The sequence below is a fragment of the Mustela putorius genome, unplaced genomic scaffold, assembly GCF_011764305.1.
Source record: "Mustela putorius furo isolate JIRA1106 unplaced genomic scaffold, ASM1176430v1.1 tig00003834_pilon_pilon_pilon, whole genome shotgun sequence".
NCBI lineage: Eukaryota > Metazoa > Chordata > Mammalia > Carnivora > Mustelidae > Mustela > Mustela putorius.
Window position 1 is genome coordinate 73,930,933 of NW_025421987.1, and position 21,679 is coordinate 73,952,611.

The 21,679-nt window shown below is 40.6% G+C and overlaps 1 protein-coding gene and 1 long non-coding RNA gene across 8 annotated transcripts in view; one reads left to right on the forward strand and one right to left on the reverse strand.

Annotated features, from left to right (window-relative positions):
- Positions 1-21,679, reverse strand: part of PLD1 (phospholipase D1) — a 199,349-nt gene that overhangs the window by 38,059 nt on the left and 139,611 nt on the right. For all 7 annotated transcript variants that reach the window (XR_006609154.1, XM_004756582.3, XM_004756580.3 and 4 more), the window contains 3 exons: positions 20,677-20,790; positions 10,553-10,663; positions 8,099-8,187 (listed from right to left, as the gene is read on the reverse strand). Coding sequence is in view for 6 of the 7 variants with exons in the window: in XM_004756582.3 (XP_004756639.1) it covers positions 8,099-8,187; positions 10,553-10,663; positions 20,677-20,790 (314 nt within the window). In the remaining variant the exon portion in view is untranslated. The remainder of the gene's footprint in view (positions 1-8,098; positions 8,188-10,552; positions 10,664-20,676; positions 20,791-21,679) is intronic.
- Positions 380-6,654, forward strand: LOC123394412. Its single transcript, XR_006609155.1, has 2 exons — positions 380-608; positions 6,412-6,654. It is a non-coding gene; the product is annotated as an uncharacterized LOC123394412 (long non-coding RNA).

Below are 21,679 nucleotides of genomic sequence, written 5' to 3' on the forward strand. Positions count from 1 at the left end.
GAGAGATCAACACAGAAGGCTGGAAGTCTCTTCGCAAAGATCCAGGGCCCCTCACCATCCATACCCAGGATGGGGTGCGTCGGGGAGGGGAAGAGAGGAGAGCCTGGGCTGTGCCTGAGTGACAGCATACAGAGCAGAAATAGCAAACAGCAAGAAATGGCTGAATTTGGCCACATTTAAGAGTGGAGGTGACTAGACTAAATTTCCTTCTATTGTATGGAAATGGGATCTGAAATAAAAACTCAGGCGAGCTATAGTAAAAGGAAGTAAGAGACAACTCAATAGAAAAATATATGTATATTAATATGAACAAAAAAAGGAAGTAAAAAGTGAGTTTTTAGGGTGGTGAGAGTATGGGACCTTTAATATTTTCCTTTTTTGTTATTGCTGAAATGTTGCCTGTATCTTTAAAAACAGCACTAATTCACCATGTAAATGGCCATGGCTGTCCTACACTACCCTCCTCCTTCTTCACTCGGGGAAAACCTCTCCTCCTTCCCTCCCCTTCCCTCTTCATCGTGAAGGGCTGTCGGGAGAAGTGGGGAGGCCTAGAGTGGGGTCTCAGGATCTGGACGAAGGCCCCTGAGGAGCTTGCCCATGCTTCTCTGGTGAGGAGATGCTTTGTTTTTTTGTGTTTTGTTGTTGTTGCTGTTGTTTTTGTTTTTGTTTTGGGGTTTTTTTGGTTTTGTTTTTGGGTTTTTTTTGAGAATTTGGGATTCATAGAGCATTGCTATAAGCTCCAAGGGTGGGTATAAATCCTTTCATTGTAGATTTTGCAGCATGGAACACTGCCAGAACTAAGCAGAACTGTGCTTGGGGCAGAGTGTTCTTGTGGGGAGAGTTCTATACTGTAGTGGTATTGGTTCTTGAGAATTGGATCTGTAGCTTCTCAGTGGTTTGGGACATAACCCATTTTATTTTATGTTTGGCCAATCTTTAAAAGCGCAGTAGCCTTTTTCAGACTTCAGTTTTCCCAGCTGCAAAGGAGGGGGTTGTCTAAACCATGGCTAGTCCTCCAGAAATGCTGGCCCTATTCAGCAGTGACTTTGCATATCGTCCATGCAGTGTTATAGATGACGGCATGATACATATTGGGCATGCACACTTGTGTCATTTTTCTGTGGGTTATCTTTTGGAGACACAAGCTCTTAAATGTAAGGATGCTGAAGGTTAGCCCAGCGCATTGAAAACTTCATTCTCGGCTTGATAAGCTATGTCAGGCAAGCTCCCCTGTTGCCCCCAAGTAAGATCCTACAAAATGATTGCTGGCCTCTGCCCTGTGCTACTCTTTCACCTCTCAATCTTCTGAGATCACCATTTCTATAATTTTTGGAATAAAACAAAAGCCATTAAGTGATCTAAATCAAAGGTCCTCCTCCCATAATCTCATGTTATCTCTGCCCCAGGGTAACCCCTTCTCAGGGTGTTTTACAGAGCTTGGAGGTTGGCCCACAAGAAAAAAAATATGAACCCAGCAATTGGCATGCTCAATCTACATGCTTTTTGTTCTTTCTATTATAACCATAGTTTAAATTTCTTTAAGACAGTGCTTCTGAAACACGCCCAGCGTGTCCTTTCAGCATGGTACACAAATTATAGGATATGGTAATAACAGGAGGCAGATTTTTCTGTAAGCCAAAGAACTTCTTACCTATCAAGCAATTACTTTAAAAAAATAAAATGTTCATCTGATTTCTTCATTTTAAAATTAAAGTTATTTCTCATAGATTTCTGGGAGGCTTGCTATTAAAACGTTTCTACTTCCCCTGAAATGAGGGCCACTTTGTAGCTGAGTGGTACAGGGCACAAGCTGAATTTCCTGAAGATGCGGTTTCAGTCTCAGTTCCGCTCATCAATAGCTGTGTGACTCATGCCAGTTACCTAACCTCTCTGGGCTTCACGGCCTCATCTGTAGAATGGGAAAAATTAGGCATCCACTTCGTAAGGTAGGTGTGGGAATGAAACAAGGTAGTACATGTTAAGCAGCTCGAATGTGGAAAGACTCAGAAACTAGTTGGTAACATGATTATTCAGTTTATAACCACTGATTTCAATGAGAAAGCCTATACACCATCAGAGAATAATAAAGGAAAATGAATGCTTAAAATTAAAACAAATTAAAGTGAAGCTGAATTCATTTGATGCTACAGAATATCTTCTATTTTATTTTAGAAGGGGGTGGGATGTTTACTGAACCAATAATAAGAAGTCCAAGTATGGATTCCCAGGAGGAGGAAGAGGCAGCTACTGACTTCTGGTAGGACACCTGTGACAGTGTTTTCATATGGTGTCTGCTTGTCACAGGATGAACGAGCACCCATGGTAGGCAACCGAAGTAAGTTTTACTTATCCAGCCATCGCTATTAATAATTTAAACCAACGCACATTAAACATCTCTTTAGGGGCGCCTGGGTGGCTCAGTGGGTTAAGCCACTGCCTTCGGCTCGGGTCATGATCTCGGGGTCTTGGGATCGAGTCCCGCATGGGGCTCTCTGCTCAGCAGGGGGCCTGCTTCCCTTCATCTCTCTCTGCCTGCCTCTCTGCCTGCTTGTGGTCTCTCTCTGTCAAATAAATAAATAAATCTTTAAAAAAAAAAAAAAAAACATCTCTTTAACTAAAACACTTGTTTCTATCATAAATATTAATTCTGAAACAGTTGATTTGAGTATTGGGCTTCTTTTTTCCTTTATCCCATTCCCACACCTACCTTACGAAATGGATGCCTAATTTTTCCCATTCTACAGATGAGGCCGTGAAGCCCAGAGAGGTTAGGTAACCAGCGTGAGTCACACAGCTACTGATGAGTGGAACTGAGACTGAAACCACGTCTTCAGGAAATTCAGCTTGTGCCCTGTACCACTCAGCTACAAAGTGGCCCTCATTTCAGGGGAAGTAGAAACGTTTTAATAGCAAGTCTCCCAGAAATCTATGAGAAATAACTTTAATTTTAAAATGAAGAAATCAGATGAACGCTTTATTTATTTATTTTTAATTTATTCAAATTGACAGTGAGCCACCAGATTTCCAGAAGATGAATTTCCTGGAAATAACCTAATCATTTCTCACATGAACTGATGTGTTATGGTTTTAAAATGCTTTCACATTCATTCATGTGAGCTGGGTAGAACAGGTCTGATTTTCTCTTTTAGCCTGAGAAAACAGTGTCAGAAAGATCAACTGATAGGTTGAAAGGTCACATGCCTGTAGGTAACAGAGTTGAAAAGAACCTGAGTTGCCAGACACCTGGTCCCCAAATAGTTCCGAATACCCCATGCCACCCACTCCTGGGCAAACCGCAAGCACCGTCTGGTACTGTTCTATGGTCAGAGGGAGCAGGAAGAATTTGAGCAATTTTCAAAACTGTGCATTTTTCAATGTAGTTTAGTATTAAAATGTGAAGGCATTAAACCAATGGCCTATTTTCATTGCATGTGTCAACTCTGTTGATAAGAATGCAAAATGGGCTCTCTCACTTCCTGTTTACCAAAGCAGCAGAATTATGTGTGGCAGGTTTCCAGAAGCAGAACTGTTTCATACTCAGAAATCATTTATTCATGGCACACACTGTTTTAAAATTTCTACCTGGATTAGTTGTTTCTCTTTCTCCTGGCTTATGCAAACATGGTATAAACCAGATGATCTCTTCTCCCTGGTCTCCAGTCAGATCTGAGTTTTCAAAGACGGGCTTCCAGTGGCTTGAGAGCTGGTCTCAATTCCAGGACAGTTTTCCTTATTAGAGGAGACCTTCTGTTTTCTGCATAGATTGCCACAGCGACTCTTGGTTCGCCATAGGATGACCAACGTTCCAAGGCTCTAAGTCATGGATCAGAGTGTGAAGTCTTTGCAAAAACCTGTTTCTGCAAAGCATTATGGCTGTTGAGAAGGAACCAGGAGGAAGCGAGGAAGGCAGAGAACTCACTTCAGGGAACTGGTGTTTCCTGGATTCCAGCACTGGCATAAAAATAAAGTCTCAGCCCAGTCAAGAGAGTTGGCAATTAAAAGACTCTGATCTTTCCAGGGTGGGAGGGACCTGGACGACAGCCTGTGTTCCTTGGTCAGGCCTGGCTGAATGCTGACTGTCATTTCCCTCCGTCTGCTTTGTGTAGATTCTATTCTTTTTCCAACAGCCAAAATTATACTTGTTGCTAGGCATGTGACATTGGCAGGGAAGCTTGGAGTCTCAGAAGAGTGGAGCACAGAAGAGTCAGGGAAGGAAGCAAGGGGGTGAACTTGGGCACGGCACTCCGTGGCCCTCGGGGAAAGGGGGGTGGGCAACATTGCCGGCTGGGGTAGGATGAGCTCTTTACCTACCTCTCCCTTTCTTAAGAGCACAAGCAGACAGACTTGAAATTATCAAATGAAAACAGAGTTTACTGTTACGATGAACACAGGAGGTGAACAATAATGTGGGGCTAAAGGGAAGGGGGGAAAATGTAAAATATATTTCCAGGATCCTGCGTGTATCGATGAAAAATGTTATGTGTGAAATACAGACCCTCTGAAACCTGACTGTCAAAAAAAAGGGAGATGATGGAGAGATCAGGGCTAAACAACACAGTTCATTTGAAATTCAGTGGACTCATTTCCCATTCTCTACAGAGTAGTCTTGAAATTGCATCTTTAATGTGCTCTCTGAACTTCCACGTGTGAGACACAGTCTGCAGCAGATGCTGGGGCTCCCGTGCTATCTCCCCACAGATCCCTTTTCCTTTTAGAAGCAACTCACGGGATCACTGGGAAATGTTCAATCAGAAAATATCTTAAAGTTCCTTCCGGCCCCGAAATAGTATGATTTCAGAAGAAGTCCAGATTTTTAAAGACAAATTAGGATGCTAAGGAAAAATGTTCTTTCAGACTTCCAAACCCTTTAAAAACAAGTATTACAGGTACTTATTAATGTATATACTACAGGGAACTAATAACTTGGATGAGTGAAACTGAGATTCATCCTACTCTCCTTATTAGCTGATCATGGTCACCACATTCCTCATTTGCCGCAGCCCAGTGAGCTCATCTGTCTGCTTATTGGATTTCTGCAACTCATTTCAATTTCATGAAAAAAAAAATACTTTTTTGTCAAATGTGCTTTACAGATAAAGTGGATACTCCTGCATCAATGAAATGCAAGAGCTGACAGATAATTTAATTTCGTAAATTAGACTGGCATGATGCAAGAAACCTTTGCGTGTATGTGTTATGTTTAACTGTAAACAGGACTGTTTTTAAGTCATCTTGGAAACAGATCCCATGCTTACTTTCTTGAAAGAAGTATGTGAGAGGGCAAAAGATAGAGGTCACCTGGAGAAAGCACAGATCGCTATTAATATTTAGGACCACGCACGCTGTTCTCGGTGAGTACTGAGCAGTCTCGGCCATGCCCTGGAGTTACCGGTGGACCATTATGAAACACAAGTGCCTGGGCCCCACTCCAGGAAATTCTGACTCAGCAAGTCTGGATCAAGTCCAGCTCTCTGGATTTTTGTAAAAGTCCAATGGTGAGGGGTGCCTGGGTGGCTCATTTGGTTGAACGTCTGACTCTTGATTCTGATTCGGGTCATGATCTCAGGGTCATGAGATTGAGCTCTGAGTCAGGCTCTACACTGGGCATGGAGCCTGTTAAAGATTCTCCCTGCACCCTTTCTTTAACATAATAAATATAAAAAAAAAAAAAAGTCCAGTGTTGATTTTGATGTGTAGTAAAGGGGCAAGATCTACCGTATACCTTGCAGGATGTGGTGGGTAATGTGACGTGCTACCTAAGTGCCCTGACCATGGGCTCAACTACTGCGTGTGTTGCCTGCTGACTACTCACAGTGAAGTCCTTCTCTAGGAATTGCCCTCCTTGCCCTCACTCAAGGTCATGCTTATTTCCTCACGTCAGCCTGTACCTGATGACTGGTTGTGGGGGGACAATAAAGGCCCAACCCACTTGCTCCAAACTGTGGCAACCCTTCAGGGGTCTTAAATCCTACCTGTCAATGAACTCAAGTCATGCGGTATGGGGAGAGGCACTGGGTTGGAAGTCCGAAGGCTCGGGCTCAAAGCCATTTTTGCCTATTGTTGTTAGTGGCTTAGTCGAGTGACATCGCCTCTCGAATCTAACATTTGTCTCCACAAATGGGGACAGCAACGATAATAATAACAGTAACTATCACAACTACTTGTGAAGGTTCAGTAAGAGTCTCAAAACTACTGATCATAAAAAATACTGGTAGTTACTGTTGTAAAATGTTCTTAGTTCTAAAAATCCCCACTATTATGTGTAAAAAAAAAGATACTAAAGTGCCACGTGATGCTGGAAGTAAAATGGTATTTAAATCCCCAAATGTGTATGTACTTAACATTCCCCACTGCATGTATTCAAGGAATTTAAAAGGTAATGGTGTTGTTTATTTTGTTGCCTTTACACAGAGCCAAAAGCAGCCATGAAAAGAAGTAGTCTGGACGGAAGACAATTCAGTGGAGAAAGAACAGCTTTTTCAACAAAGGCCACTACCTCACACCATGTATGACAAATAACTCAAGATGACTCAAAGACCTAAATGCAAGGACTCAAACTATAAAATTCTTAGGAAAAAAGAAGTGTAAATCTTCATGATCTTGGATTAGGCAGTGATTTTGTGGCTATGGCACCAAAGCTTAAGCAATAAAAGAGAAAACAGATAAACTGGACTTTACCAAAATTAAAAAAAACTTTTGTGTTTCAAAAGATACTATGAAGAAAGTATTAAAGAAAGAAAGTATTAAAGAAAACACCCTGAATAGGAGAAAATATTTGTAAGTCATAACTCTGATATAATACTTGTATCCAAACTATATAAAGAGCTCTTACAACTCAACAATAAAAAGCCTAATTAAAAACGGGCAAGAAATGTGAATATGTATTTCTCCAGAGATATAATACATGAAATGGCCAATAAATAAACAAACAAAAATGCTCAACATCATTAGTCATGATGGAAATTCAAGTCCAAACCACAATGAGATATCATTTCAAACCCATTAGGATGGCTATAATCCAAAAGAGATAATAGTAAGATAATAGTAAGTATTCACAATGATACAGAGAAATTGGAGCCCTCATACATTAAAGGAATATAAAATAGCGTAGCTGGTTTTGAAAACCTTCTGGCAGCTTTTCAAAATGTTAAACATAGAATTACCATATAACTCTGCAATTCTACCTCCAGAGTAATAAAACTATGTCTGCATAAAAACTAACACAGAGTATTTATAGCAGCATCAATCATAATAGCCAAACACTGGAAATATCCCAAACATCTACCAACTGATGAATGTGTTAGGAGAATATAGTATACCCAGGAAATGGAATATTACCTGGTAATAAATATAAATGAAATACTGTTAACATCCTATAACATAGGCGAGTCTTAGAAACATTAAGTCAAAGAAGTCAGTCACAAAAGACGACATATTGTATGCTTCCACTTATATTAAATGCCCAGACTAGGCAAATCTATAGGGAAAGAAAGTAGATTTGTGGTTGCAAGAGGATAAAATAAGAAGTAGATAGTGACTGTTAATAGACACAGGGTTTCTTTCTAGGGTGATGAAAATGTTCTATAACTGACTACGGTTCAGTTGCACAACTCTGTGAATATGCTAGAAGTCATTGAATTGTATACTTTAAGTGGCTGGATTGTATGGTATGTGAATTATATTTTAATAATGTTGTTATTAAAAAATAATCCCATGCGCTGAAGAAACAAGACAGGATAACAAGCATTTAAATATAACCCATGGAAAAATACGATGACTGTTTTGCTTTGATTTTTAAGTGAACACAGTTCACTGTCTGCCACTAAATAAATCAAATCACAACTCCAATGGCGTGGGAAAGAGACTGGCCAGGAAAAAATGACTATGCCCTGGAAAAATTCCGATTGCTTAAAAAATGGACTCAAAACACTCAGCAACTGAAATCAGATTGAAGGAACCGATAATCTACTGCTAGCTGAACCCAATTTATGCCTGCTAGGAAAAGACAGTATTATAACACGGGCTTTCCAAAGTCATTTTAGCAGTAAATGCAAGAACATTTGCAGTAACCACTCCTACCCAAATGCCAAACCGTTACCTGTGAGCTTTCAGTATCCTCTGTGCAATGGCATCACCAATCTTGTTGAACACAACTTTGTCATCAGCACAACTTATGAAAAACTGGTTCTATGAGAAAGAGAGTGACCATGTAAGTCTTTCTTATCTTAGTGGCATATAGTATATATATGGAAAATGTGCTCTATAACACTACACTGATATTTTTTAAAAAAACGTTTCACAAAGCCTACGTGTTCTTATTACTAAAATCATTTATGAAAGCAAATAACAGAATAAAAGAAGCTTCATCTCACTCTGTGCCTCACACATTTCAAGGTAATGTCACATGTCATATCTCAGTCCAGTGGGAAGCTATGCTATTATTTCATCATGTGAGTTCTTTGTAGCTGACATCTTTAGGAAGGTAGAACATTCCAAATTTATCAGCAGAGACCCTAGGTTTATAAATTCACATGTTGTGTAAATGCTCATGATTTCAAGTCCTATACTGGTGAACCTTCTGTGCCATGCTAAATTTACCTTTCTAATGGAGTAGATGGCAGAATCCTGGTCTAATATTCCCCACCCATTCTCTGTCATCTCCTAGAATGTGCTTTTGCCTTGTCTCATTCGTTCAGGTCACTATTTCTGAATTTCTATTTAAGTAGCTTCAAATCAACTTCACAAGTATGTTTCATACATATAAATAAGCCAAGAAACTGGAAAAAATGTTTTTCTTTTTTTCTTTAGGTAACCTTCACTCTTCATTGACTTCTGAAACGCTATTTAAAACTCTTACTAAAGAACCCGGGTGCAACGTTATTATCATAATGGTATAACAGATTTAGCTGCTGCATAAAAGAATGCTAGTAATTAGGTACAAATATGATCACTATTACATACTTCCATACATTGTTATAATACACCTGAAATTTATAAGTACAATCATCATAATCTTCCCTAATCATCCTAAAGAGACATAGAAGCAATGACTCAAACTGTGATTATCATCCTTTTGCCACATCATCATTTTTACGAGTTTACATGTTTTTATACTTAAGCACATAAATCTTTAAACTGCCTCCATTAGACAACCTTATAGGAGATACTGCTTGGGAACTCATCTGAGAACATGTCTTCCCTTCAGGCATCCAACAATAAACATTTCAGTGGCAACCAAACCATGTTTGTTTTCTGTATTCATATTACAGAGAAGCTTCACATTCCTCAGCAGCTGCGAACACTCACAGGCCATGTGGCATGGCCCATTCTCCTCTTTTGGGGTGAGCAGGTTAGGTAGGTGCCAACCACGTGGCTCAGCTAGAGGCGGAAGAGCTAGGTCCGTGCCCACAGCCACGTGTATCCACATGGCATTCCAGAGCTCACTTAGGACTGTGGTAGCACTAATAAGGAAGGCTGACTTAATGCTACTAAAAAGAGATGAAGCAAAAGGACTGTGGGTAATGGATGGGGCAGCGGTTGACATTGTCTATTGTGATGGTATAACTGATGAAATTATAATACTAATTGTATTAGTACTGCAATGCTCGAGGCTTTGATAGAGTTCTTTTCCTGTTGTGTTGTTCCACCCAGGATACCATATTGCATTTGCCTGCTCATTTTTTAAAATCAGCTTCTCTTTCTCCAGGCCTGTGAAAGAAACAAAGCTCTAATTCTTTCCTACTTGCCCTTCATGATTAGTCACCGTGTGGAGGGGGAGAGAGGAAGGAACTTAGGGCTAGGATGGTTTCTCTAGGAAACCCATTTCCCTCCGTACATTTAAAAAAAGTCAGTGGGAAAGACAAGATGAAAATAAAAAAGGGAGTTGTGCTCTGATTTATTTTTACATTACCGTGACTGTGACTTCTGATTTTTTTTTCAGGATTTTCCACGTGCTCTGAGCTAGGTTTGTATCTACTTTGAAGTGCAGTTAAGGTTCCCAGACTAAACTCAATGTCCCTAGGTTTTCTCCTCTTCTCTGAACACAAACTCTGGGATCTGATTATGCTTTAAAATGAACAATGGTTCATACAGGATTGAAGAAGGTGGAACTTGCCCTCAGTGTTCTCCTGTCATCTTTTTCCAGGCTGCTTTCCCTGCATGCTCCCTATTCCAATACTGCCAAACCGGTGGCATCCAATTTAAGCAGCTTACCCTTGTGTGCTCTCCTGACACAGTACCCGCCTCCCACTTTGACCCTCCAACTCAAGACAAAAACGAACTCGTCTGTCTTGTATTTCCGGCTAATAATATTATAGTGAGTTGACACACTTTAATAACAAGAACTTGGGGGACTACTGCTAGAGTCCCGAGTTGATGAAAAATGCAAAGTACATGTTAGGTATGCTGGGGACGTAAAAATTCAGGTGACTCGAACTACCATCTCAACATATGCCAATTAATGTAGCAGATCCGAGTCTGGGGACCCTGCAGTCTCTGTAAGCTGTTTATGGGAAGGCAGGCTGTCCCACTAGTTCACATGAGCGGGACTTACCTCTATATAGATATAGTGCTTGCTGTTCTCTATCACGTGGACGTAGGCAGCGTGGATGGACTCTTCGTGGTACTTTATTCCGGCCGACCAATCAGCAGCAGAGCGCAGCAACTGCAAGGCAGCAATCGGAAATGGAAGTGAGCGAACGGCTGAGAGGATGCCACGTATTCATCAAACGAAATCAATCCTTTTTCGTCTACACTACCGAATGAATATATCCTCCTCCACCCACGACTGCTTTCATTCAAAACTGGGAACCATAAAGTGTAGTTTCTACAGAGTATTTCGGAAGTACCTCTTCCAGTGGCTATGCTAGTGGCTAGGGCAACCGCTGGTGTTCTACTTCCATGATGGTTCCACAATTACACTGGAATGCCCATTGTTCTGGGGACTTTAGTAATAGGTCCACTTTTACACTCCAAATTGTCCCATTTTGAACTATACGATAGGGTCACCCTAGCTCTGACTATGTGCTGATTCCTTTTATCCCAAATAATACTGTTCAGATTAATACATTTTAAAACACAAATAGGTTCATTTAGATATATAACCTTGACTTTGCCTTTAATCAGCTGATTCTTGGGTATCTCCTCACTGCTCAGTTTTCTCGTCTGCCTCCCCCATTCAGACCCTCACCTGCTCCCACCTGGATTTCATGTAGCCCCTCCAGCTCAGATACCCGAGTATATGTTAAGTACACTCATACTTAGCAAGACTGCCTAGTTCAAAGCTTAATCCAGCCCCTCAGTAACTTTGATCTTGGTCAAGTTTCTCAACCTCCTGGTGCCTCAGATTTCTAATCTATTAAATTGAATATTTTATAGGGTGCCTCAGATTTCTGTTCTATTAAATTGAATATCTACTTTATAGGATTATAGGGAGATTAGATGAATTACCAGGAAGCATGCAGGAGGCCTACCACCTGGCAAGTGGTATGTAAGTGTTTGCTATTATTAATGAAAACATTAGAGGATGCATTTGAGCCGCGGCACACTGGGTCAGAGCTGCTGCAAAGAGTGTGGCTGTGCCTAGGACGGTGGACCAGAGGACATACAAGCCTTTCAAACTAAGAACCACTGTTCGTCCCTTTTTCCAGTATTCTATGACTGCAGTAGACAGCAGAGAGTAGGTGCTCAGTAAATATTTATTAATTGATTTTCCTTAAGTAATAGCATGACATTGCAGAAGAATCACTGTAAAAATAGATTTGCAATTCCTGATTTGAAATGAATATGAAAGTGTCTCTCATGAGGGCAACTGAAATTAAAAACAAAAGAATGGCTCCACATTATTAGGAATCTGTAAAGTGATCTAGTATGTAACTGGTTTTACGTCTGTGTTCATATATATATATATATATATATGTATATATATATATATATATGAAAGAGCCCATAACATTCTTGATCTAATCAATAACTTTAAAAGTTCCATCTCTAACACTCGAGAAATTCAAATTAGTACTTACTAACATCATTGAGTTAATCCTCAAAATCTTACTCTGTAGTATGAGGTATTCATTACAAAATAACTTCCTTCAAAACACTTATTTAATTTTATCAGATGAATATGTGCTATTGAAAAGTTTTAATTATGAGCAGCAATAGTCAAATGTCTCAGAAGAAAACTCACAAGGAAAACAAATAAATATGATCCACACTGGGAAAATGCCCTGATTTCATGTAATCTCTAAGGAACTGCATTATTGTCTATCAGTAGAAATGATGTTTGTTGTTCTGAGCAAATGAAAGTTTCAGCTGCTAGTCCTCTCAAATTTAAGTTGAATTTGGTTGCCAAGGGGCATAGCCCTGAAAATGTAGGCTACCTCAAGAAGGTTCTTATCATCTGCTACACAAACTATCAGGTTCTATGGAACTCTGGAAACAACGTATAAAATGGAAACCTATGCTGCCCAGAAGGAACTCTGGTTCAGCTCTGCCCTTACCAGCTCTTTCACTTTCAACAAGTCATTTTAATATCAGGGAGGCTTGATTTCCACCACTGTACAACTGAGATCCCTCTCTCTCTCACAAAGACACACAAACACTCAGACATGCGCATGCACCACAGCTGCTGGGTGAAGAAATAAATCACCTAACACCCACAGAACTATGGTATGGGGCACGTGGTAGATATTGGATGTATAGGATTAGAGGTGAAGTTTATATACCACCTTTAGTGGTCATTTCTCAGTGCTCCCCTCAAAAAGAAACATGCTTTCCTTTCTCACTCTCCAAATTTGCCCAGATTCAAAGATTTAATAAGCTCATTAACATAAGATATAAATGAGGAGTGCCAAATAGATTTCAAGTCTAATCATTCTGAAGTAGTTTCCGGAACAGCTATGCAAAAAAGAGACTCCTTGGAACAAGACACACTGGGGAGGAAAGCTAAGTTTGATGGCGGACAGCTCCATGAAGGGAAAGCAGGCAAGTCACGCATTCGCCATCTTTCCTATGAAAGATACTGGTAAATGCTTCCCTTTTAAGAATTAAGTCAATTTATAAGCCAAAAGAAGAACCTGAGGGAGAGCATAAGCAGGATGGGATGGGGGAAACCTGATACCCATTAAACCAGAGCATGTGGGAGGTTGCCCCCCTCCTGGGGTGGGGGTCAGCATTATCAATCCCATTGTCTGAGTCCAAACTCTAAAGTCATCATTTTGTATTCAATCTGAACATATCTATTAAGTAATAGAGAAAAAAAAATAACTTGGTATTACTCTGCATTTACTATTATTCTAATTATTTAAAATCTATCTCCATAAGAAAAGCTAAAAATACAGATTTCCCTTTGGTCTGCCTCTACCCTGAACCAGAGACTCTGAGGGGATATACAGATGAACTCAACTACTTTATGTGCTTCACGATCTCGAAAGTTTGTAAACAGCCAAAAAGGTCAAACCCATTATGACTGACTCCATTCTATTTTTTTTTTTAAGATTTATTTATTTATTTATTTGACAGAGAGAAATCACAAGTAGACAGAGAGGCAGGCAGAGAGAGAGGAAGGGAAGCAGGCTCCCTGCTGAGCAGAGAGCCCGATGCGGGACTCGATCCCATGACCCTGAGATCATGACCTGAGCGGAAGGCAGCAGCTTAACCCACTGAGCCACCCAGGTGCCCCTCCATTCTATTTTAAATTTAAGATTTACTCTCTCCTTTTTCTTAACTGGTCCAACCAACTTATCCTGCATTTCTGTTTTAAACCCGTGGAACTCAGACAAGCCTCAAACCCTTGCTTACATGTGCAGAAATGGGCCTTATACGGAGAATCAAATCTAACCCTCACTTTTCAAACCTCAAGTCTGAATACACAATTTTAAAGCATATAAAAAGACCATGTTTCTAATTTTATGTTTTAGTCTCTAAACTCTAACTAGAACCAGTCATTTTCTTTTGTACCCTGTCCTATTTTTTAACCTAAAAGATAGGCTTCTCAAGCAAAATAGGTGAAGGGGATTAAGAGGTCAAACTTCCAGTTATAAAATAAATAAGTCACAGAGATGGCATAGTGGATAGAGTCAGTGATACTGTGATAATGTTGTATAGTGACAGACAGTGGTCACACTTACCATGGTAAGCACGGAGTCATGTACAGAATGGCTGAATTGTTTCATAAAAATAGATGGCTACATAGACAAAGAGGCTGAGAGAAAGGTAACCTTTTCTTTTACCACAAGGCCTGATCCCCTTATATACAGTGGGCCCAAGCTGAATATATGGATTGAAATTCAGAAATCTCTTCTTGAAGGAAAACTCTCAAAACTTTCTTAGAATTTGTCCCAAGTTGCTTTTCTCTTACTGTAATGCTTTTCTTTCCTATAAAATTCAGCATATATCTTAATTTCTTTCTATTTCCCCACTCCCAAGTCAGTCATGGACCAGAGACTGTTAGGACAAGAGCCATTTATATGTCTCTCAAGCAGAAGCTGGCTTCCATGGAGACAGCCCACCAGTGGCACGGGTCAGGAGACAAGGGAAGCACTCAGACTGTTGAGCCTTATTCTTCCAGTCTGTACTGAGGAGAAAAGCAGGCCAGGAACACCAAAGAATGAACTTTGTTCAAGAATTCACCTCATACTATCAAGCCGTTCCTTTTAATAACCACTTTTGTCCACTGAGGGTCATCCATTCACCACGCAACATGGGATGATCCTTTCACCTGAACAATAGGGAAGAGTGGAGCTTGAGGCTGAAGACAAACTTTTGAAGAGAAAAACTTAAGTGGAGAGAAGTCCTAGGAAGAAAGGTGTAGATGTGGGCTCTGGGAAGCCAGAAAGAAACAAGAAGAGAGTTGCTCAGGGTGGGGGGCACTTGGGGTAAGAAAAGAGGATCCTATATGGCAAGGTCGACATGCAGCTTTGCCTTGCGGGACCCGTTGGCCATTACCACCAGCCAGACCTCAGCGGAAACAGCCTCTGCCTTGTGGGGCCAGACCACTCGGCACCCAGCCTCAACCTTACCGTGCCTCCCTAGCCCATTTTAACATCCCAAAGTCTTGCTTTCCTCCTCTGTGAAAATAAGAGGCCACACAGGAGTCCAATTCCGGGACTGGTGAACACTGAATGAGACAATCCACAAAACGCTCAGTGCAGTGCTGGGCAGGGGGTGAACACTCCCTGTTCCTGGGTCTTCTCCCTCCAAGAACCACGGCAACAAGAACAGAAGTGCTCCCGCATGGAGACCTGGTCCCTAAATGGGAAACAACCCCCATAGTAGGAAGCTGCCTTAGAGGTTAGTGAAGTGGCTTTCTTTTACCCCTCCCTGACTTCTTTACAACACAGAACGTGACAGTCCTTTGAAATCTACAGTGATTCCTACGTTGACATCCTGCAGAGAGTCATGTGGCCATTTTCCCTGAGTGTAGGAACAAGTTTTTCCACTAATATAATTCGGATGTCATTCACACTGACCTGTATAGTTTCTTTTCTGTTCAAAAAAAAAAAAATTTTTTTTTTTAACAGAGAGATCAAAGACATAAGTCCAGCAGAATCATTTCCCTCCATTTGGCAGGACTTCTCAGCAATGACGGTCTAAGGGTTGACTTTTCTACAATAAGCTGCCCGATTTAATCAAGAGGATTGTTCCCGATACTGAGTCTGTATTGATGCTATTTGGCATCAGGCATTGTCTTTTACCTTGATAGACCTGCTGAGTGTCCTCTGTCTTGATAACCATGATAGCCCTTGGACATCTGGATTGTTCTTTTTCAGGAGAAAGCAAGTTCTTTTACTTACTGTCTGTGCATGAGTGGTTTCAGAGCCATCTTTCCTCTACCCTTGGGCCCCAAGCCTTTACCCTGCTTTGTCTCCTCTAAATGTTCTTGGTAGGCTTCTTAGAATGCCCAGCTCCGAGGCGAAACACCCAAGAATATTTTAAGTGTCTGCGGAAGTTGCTGAAGTCAGCTTTCAGGTTAGATGACCTTTTTTTTAGGAGCAGAAATTCGTGTTGGTGGGGGCAGCCTCTGTTCTCCCTGCCCTGGCTCTGTTCTCCCTCACCAGTCACCCTGGCTGCTGGTGACAAGCCTTCTGCGACCGCTGTGCATCACAGCTGGTGTGGGATTACCAAGGACGACTGGACCCAATGTTTTTGTGTTAAAAGAATTACATCATTGGGTTCCTTTTTGCAAATAAAAGAACATGAATCTTACAGACTATCTACTTTATCATGTCAAATGTTCTTTCTCTCCTTTTCAATAAATATATAGCATAAAGATTTTTGGATCCAGAACTACCCTTGTGACCCATCAACAAAAATGTCCACTGCTTTGTTCCAAACTCTTGAAAACACTCGGGAAAGCTTGAGAACTAAAGCTAATACTGACATAATCCAAGGGCTGTTGGCACGGATTAATTTGGCTCTCCCCACCAACACTATGAGGCAGATACTGTTATGATCTGTTTTATTGATGAAAGAAATGCATATGGAGATGTAATTTTTCAAGGCTGCACAGCTAGTATGTAGCAAAGCTGGGATTTGAACACTCTTGACTCTAGAATCTACTTCTTCCCCTTGCTACATCCCCTTGCTTCTTTTAAGCTAATTAAAGCTTATGGGCTCTAAATTATGTTACAAGCCATAAACTGTAAAAAAATTATCTTAAAAATTTTTTTAAAAGAGTAAACCTAGGGAAAAAAAAAGAATAAACCTAAGAAAGAACTTTGTTAAGTTGCGTCAAATTTCTCAAACGAGAGTATGTAAGAGTTATCTGGCTATTGCCACATGATAGCTGAGAGAGGAAAGGGCCTAAAAGTATTAAAAGACACTAAACTTTCTAAAGATCAAGTTACCTACAGCGCACTGGGTCCCATCCCCCAGCTCCCTTCCAGATTCTCTGAAAAACCAAGAATTCAGCTAGATTATAGCCTTGGGCCTCTAAGCTCTATTCACTCATGACCTGAAAATAGTAATGTCTAGAACAAGACGAATAAAGTGGAAAGCCAGTAAATAACACACGGTGAAACAACACTGGTCAGAACTTTACGGAAAAGGAGAAATGAAGCAGGCTGGTTTCTTTTCTTTTTCAGTTTCTGGTCCTCTCAGACTTTCCGGACTTCAAAAAGTTGGCACTGCCTAGCTGTGCCCGCTGCTTTCACAACTGGAGTTATTTTGGCAGTTCTGAAAAACATCTTCTGGCTACCAGTGACACTGCTTAAATTGTGGGGGAGTCCTCTTCAAGAAAAAGAATACTAATTTACAAATGCAAACTTTGTGCTAGAATTACAGCCGCAGCCTCCTTACAGGTGTCCTTGCTTTTACTCTCTTTCTAGTCTAAGTTCTTGGTATGTATAAACTTTAGGTCCCCAAGTGTGTCTGTTCAGAGAGATGGAAACAGACACATGACAAATGAGAGCTCCTCCAGCCGTTCAGCTGGGAAGATCCTCATAGCACATTCATTCTTAGCAACTCCATGATACCCACCGGCGTAACAAAGGCACTAAGGAATCCTGTGTTTAGATAATCTGCCAAAACTTCTCTGTCCACAGAAATATTTTTGGTGGCATAGCTGTTAGCATTTCACAGGTAAAACCAGGTTTGTAAACTCTGATCTGGGTTAATTTTCATAAAGCATTCCTATATCCTAATTCTTCCTGGATAGGGAAAAAAAAAAAAAGTCCAAAGTTCATGAATGCCTTCAAGGATCAGGTCCAGATTACCCAGGCTGGCACTCGGGGGCATCCCCAGTTGGTCCTTGAGCCTCTCTCTCAGCTTTACCTGCCAGCACGTCAAGAGCAAATGGTCTGTGGGAGTTGATCTACCATCCCCAGAGCGGGCAGGTTCATTGCTTACAGGAGACGCCCAGTTCTCCCGTCCTCACTGCCAGACCCTCCCAGCGTGCTGGGGCCCCCACTTTCAGGCTAGCGGTTAGTCCTGGACCACACCTAGCTTTGTGAACTGAATAGTTCAACGTCACAGCTTTCCCTCTCCCAGCTAACCAAGGCTTCCAGAGGCACAGAACTTTTTTTTTCTTAAAGATTTATTTAATCTGAGAGACAGAAATAGCAACAGAGAGCAGGAGTGGGGAGGACAGGGAGAAGCAGGCTCCCTCCTAAGCAGGGAGCCCAACGCCAGGCTCGATCCAAACAAGCTGGGATCATAACGTGAGCGGAAGGCCGAAGGCAGCCGCTAACCGACTGAGCCACCCAGGCGTCCTGAGGCAGGGAATTTTTGTCTTCTTCCTCAACTGCAAGTATGCATGGATGACTTCACTGTGCAAACAGATAGCACTTAATAAACATACGCTGACTAAATAAATGATTTAATGAGTAAGTCTTGGTAGACCTCCTTTCAAATCAACTGGCCCTAGAGCTTCTGGAGTCCAGGCCACCCCAGCACATGGAGGACGGACATAGAAGCGTATCCGGGAAACCCCGGATCCAGCCCCACGGGTCAGTGATGCAGAGAAGGGGACTCGGGAGTCATTCGATAGAGTGTACGTGCAGAGATCTATGTACCGTGCCAGGGGACTGGGTGAGAGGGTATAAAACAGGGTCCAACAGCAGGTAAGAGAAGATCTATGTGAAACGCCAACATACAATTTCGTTGGCTGATCACAAAAATAGAATTCCCAGAAATTCCTTTTCAACAGATGCTTCATTCACATCTGCTAACTTCAATAAGTTGATCACTGAATCAATTTTAATGCCATCTCAAATCCTAAATTAAATTCTCTTGTTTTCTTAACATGAAGGCTCCTGTGTTATCTTACAGCAAGAGTAGTTCTTCCCTCCAAGTAGAATAACATTAAATGGGTTCGTAAAATATTCATTAACTTACATATGAACATATATATATCTGTGCCTCTAAGTTTGAATTAATTGTCTCCTGTAGCCTGGGCTCACTCAGTATTTGCTATAGGTATTTCTCTCAAGCGGTCTATCTCTTTGATTGTTCTCTCAGCTGATCTGTGGCCTGAAATGTCTTTTGATTTCTTAGCTACAAATACCTCTACTTTTATATAGTACAAAGTAACTGATTTAGGGATTTCATTTACGTAATCATAGTCACTACAATCCATGTCCAGATTATATAAATCTGTATTAGTAGCAGACTGCCAGATCTTTACTTAAAGAATCCTTTTTTTTTTAAGGGGTGGGGTTGGGGAGGGGCAGAGAAAGAGGGAGATTTTTAAGCAGGCCCCACACCCAATGCGGGGCTGATACCACAACCTGAGATCATGACCTGAGGCAAAAATCAAGAGTCAGATGTTAACCAACTGAGCTACTCAGTTGCTCTCACCTAATACTTTTGATGCTGATAGTGATGACCTTGAACAAAAGGCAATGTCAAAGATGGCCCATCCTAGTTCTGCCCCTGATGATCTCAAGATACGTGAGAGTGATGGTAATAGCCGACAAGCGCAGGATTTCAACTCCACCCCTACCTACAACCAGCCAGTGACCCTGGACAAGTCTCATAGCCCCAGCGGGTCTCAATTTTCCCACATGTAATTTGAGATGCTTTGACTGGACGTGGTAAAATTGTGGGATCTATTAAGCAAATTCCATATTCTATTAAAAGAGCCTCTAAAAGGCATTTGGTTAATTAGGAACTAAAATTAGATTGAACTATAACTAGCTTCTTAGATATGAAGTTTCAGCCACATTCCTGGTGCTTCCCCGGAATCCGTCCCTGCTTCACTGTGTGTTATCATGTTGCTAGGGTGACTTCAGAAGGAATTAAAGGACAAGCCTTTTCCTTGACTGGCCTTTCCTAAGAATATTTATTTATTTACACATTTTCCAATTATGAACGCATTCACTGGAATCCTTGGGACATAAGGATTCTTAACTTACATTTAAACTTAATACATTTTTGAGGAAACTAAAACCAGACCCTTTGGAGCTGTTATGAATGGAGGACAAAGAAACTTTAAAAAGTATTTTTTAAGTGTAGACGGGCTACTCCAAACTGATGAACCCATCATAATCCAAACTGATGAACCCTCTGTGGACTCATTCTGCAACCTATCAGTGATAGTATCAAATGTAGTAAAAAAAAAAATAAAACCAATTTTTTTTTAAAAAGGCAAAAAGATAGGAATATAAATTTCTTGAGCGTTTGATGTTTTTACAATTTATGCATGAAAGATTATACAGATTAAGAATATACATGCTTTCTGTGAGACCCTCTCATAAGGGAAAGGCTTCTTAACAATGACTGTTTTATATTTCAGTTATAAAGCGACTCAGTTAAGAAGATTATCCATCACGGACTCTAGGATAAGTGTAAGACGCTAGGACAGCTACAGTGGGAGGAACAGAGGCATAAAAGAGATGAGTGTGTGGCTGAAGAAATTGACAATACAGGTGAAATAAAAGGTATACACGTAAAGATAATGGTGAATACACTACAGCGTAGAATTAGAGACGAGTGATAGAGGTAACAAGTGTTAAGGAAGTAAAACAGTGTATCTGTTATATTTATAAAAGAGTTCTAAAAAGAGGATAAATGGAATACACTTTAAATAGGAAATATAAAATTAATTTAAAAGGTCTCTTCAGATTTGCTTTGGCGTCATCCTCATTGAAAAATCTGAAACCAGTGTACTAGGCACTTAATCCAAGAAGAGTAATTTTACCCATTAGCATTCAGTGGAAAAAAAAAAAAAGCCAGCCTTACCTGTACATTGGCATGGACGGACCCAGGCACTTGGTATTTCAACTCATGCGCTGTTGTTTGAGATTTGGGAAGCAGGAAAGGATAAGAAAGGGATCGATATTTTGACTTCATAATCTAAAATAAAGAAAGGTAGAAAAAGAAAAGATCCATGTGAGAAAACAGCTCCATTCCTTGCTACTTTGTGATTATAAAAGAAATTCAGAGTCATTTGAATAAGAAAAAGAAAAACCGCTCACAGTGGAGTGTTTCAATAGATTATTTTTGTGCTCTTTCTGTTTTCCAGAGGCAGAGAACTCCTCCCCTCCCGCCCTTTTTTTTAACCTTTAGTGGGCATGTATCTTTTCATATTTCTTTTTTTAATTTATTTTTTTTAATTTTTAATTTTTTATAAACATATATTTTTATCCCCAGGGGTACAGGTCTATGAATCGCCAGGTTTACACACTTCACAGCACTCACCAAAGCACATACCCTCCCCAATGTCCATAATCCCACCCCCTTCTCCCAACCAACCCTCAGTTTGTTTTGTGAGATTAAGAGTCACTTATGGTTTGTCTCCCTCCCAATCCCATCTTGTTTCATTGATTCTTTTCATATTTTTAAAGAAAGCTTATATGTAATCTAGAGTTATAGAGTTATATAATGGCAAAAATGGTATTTGTTTTGTAACTGATTTCTTACTATGTTGTAGATATCTTGTCATAGCAATATAGCACCATATATCCTAATTTTAAAACTTCCTAAGAAAATGACACAGAATGATAGTTTGTTAACTAAATTCCTATTAATGTGCATTTCAGTTTTTCCTATTTTTTCAGATTAGAAGAAATATCAAAATAAATTACCTATCAGATTTCTTTTTTTTAGATTTCATTTCTTTATTTGCCAGAGAGAGAGAGACAGCATAAGCAGGGTGAGCAGCAGGCAGAGGGAGAAGCAGACTCCCCACTGACCAGGGAGCCCAACGTGGGACTCAATCCCAGGACCCTGGAATCATGATCTG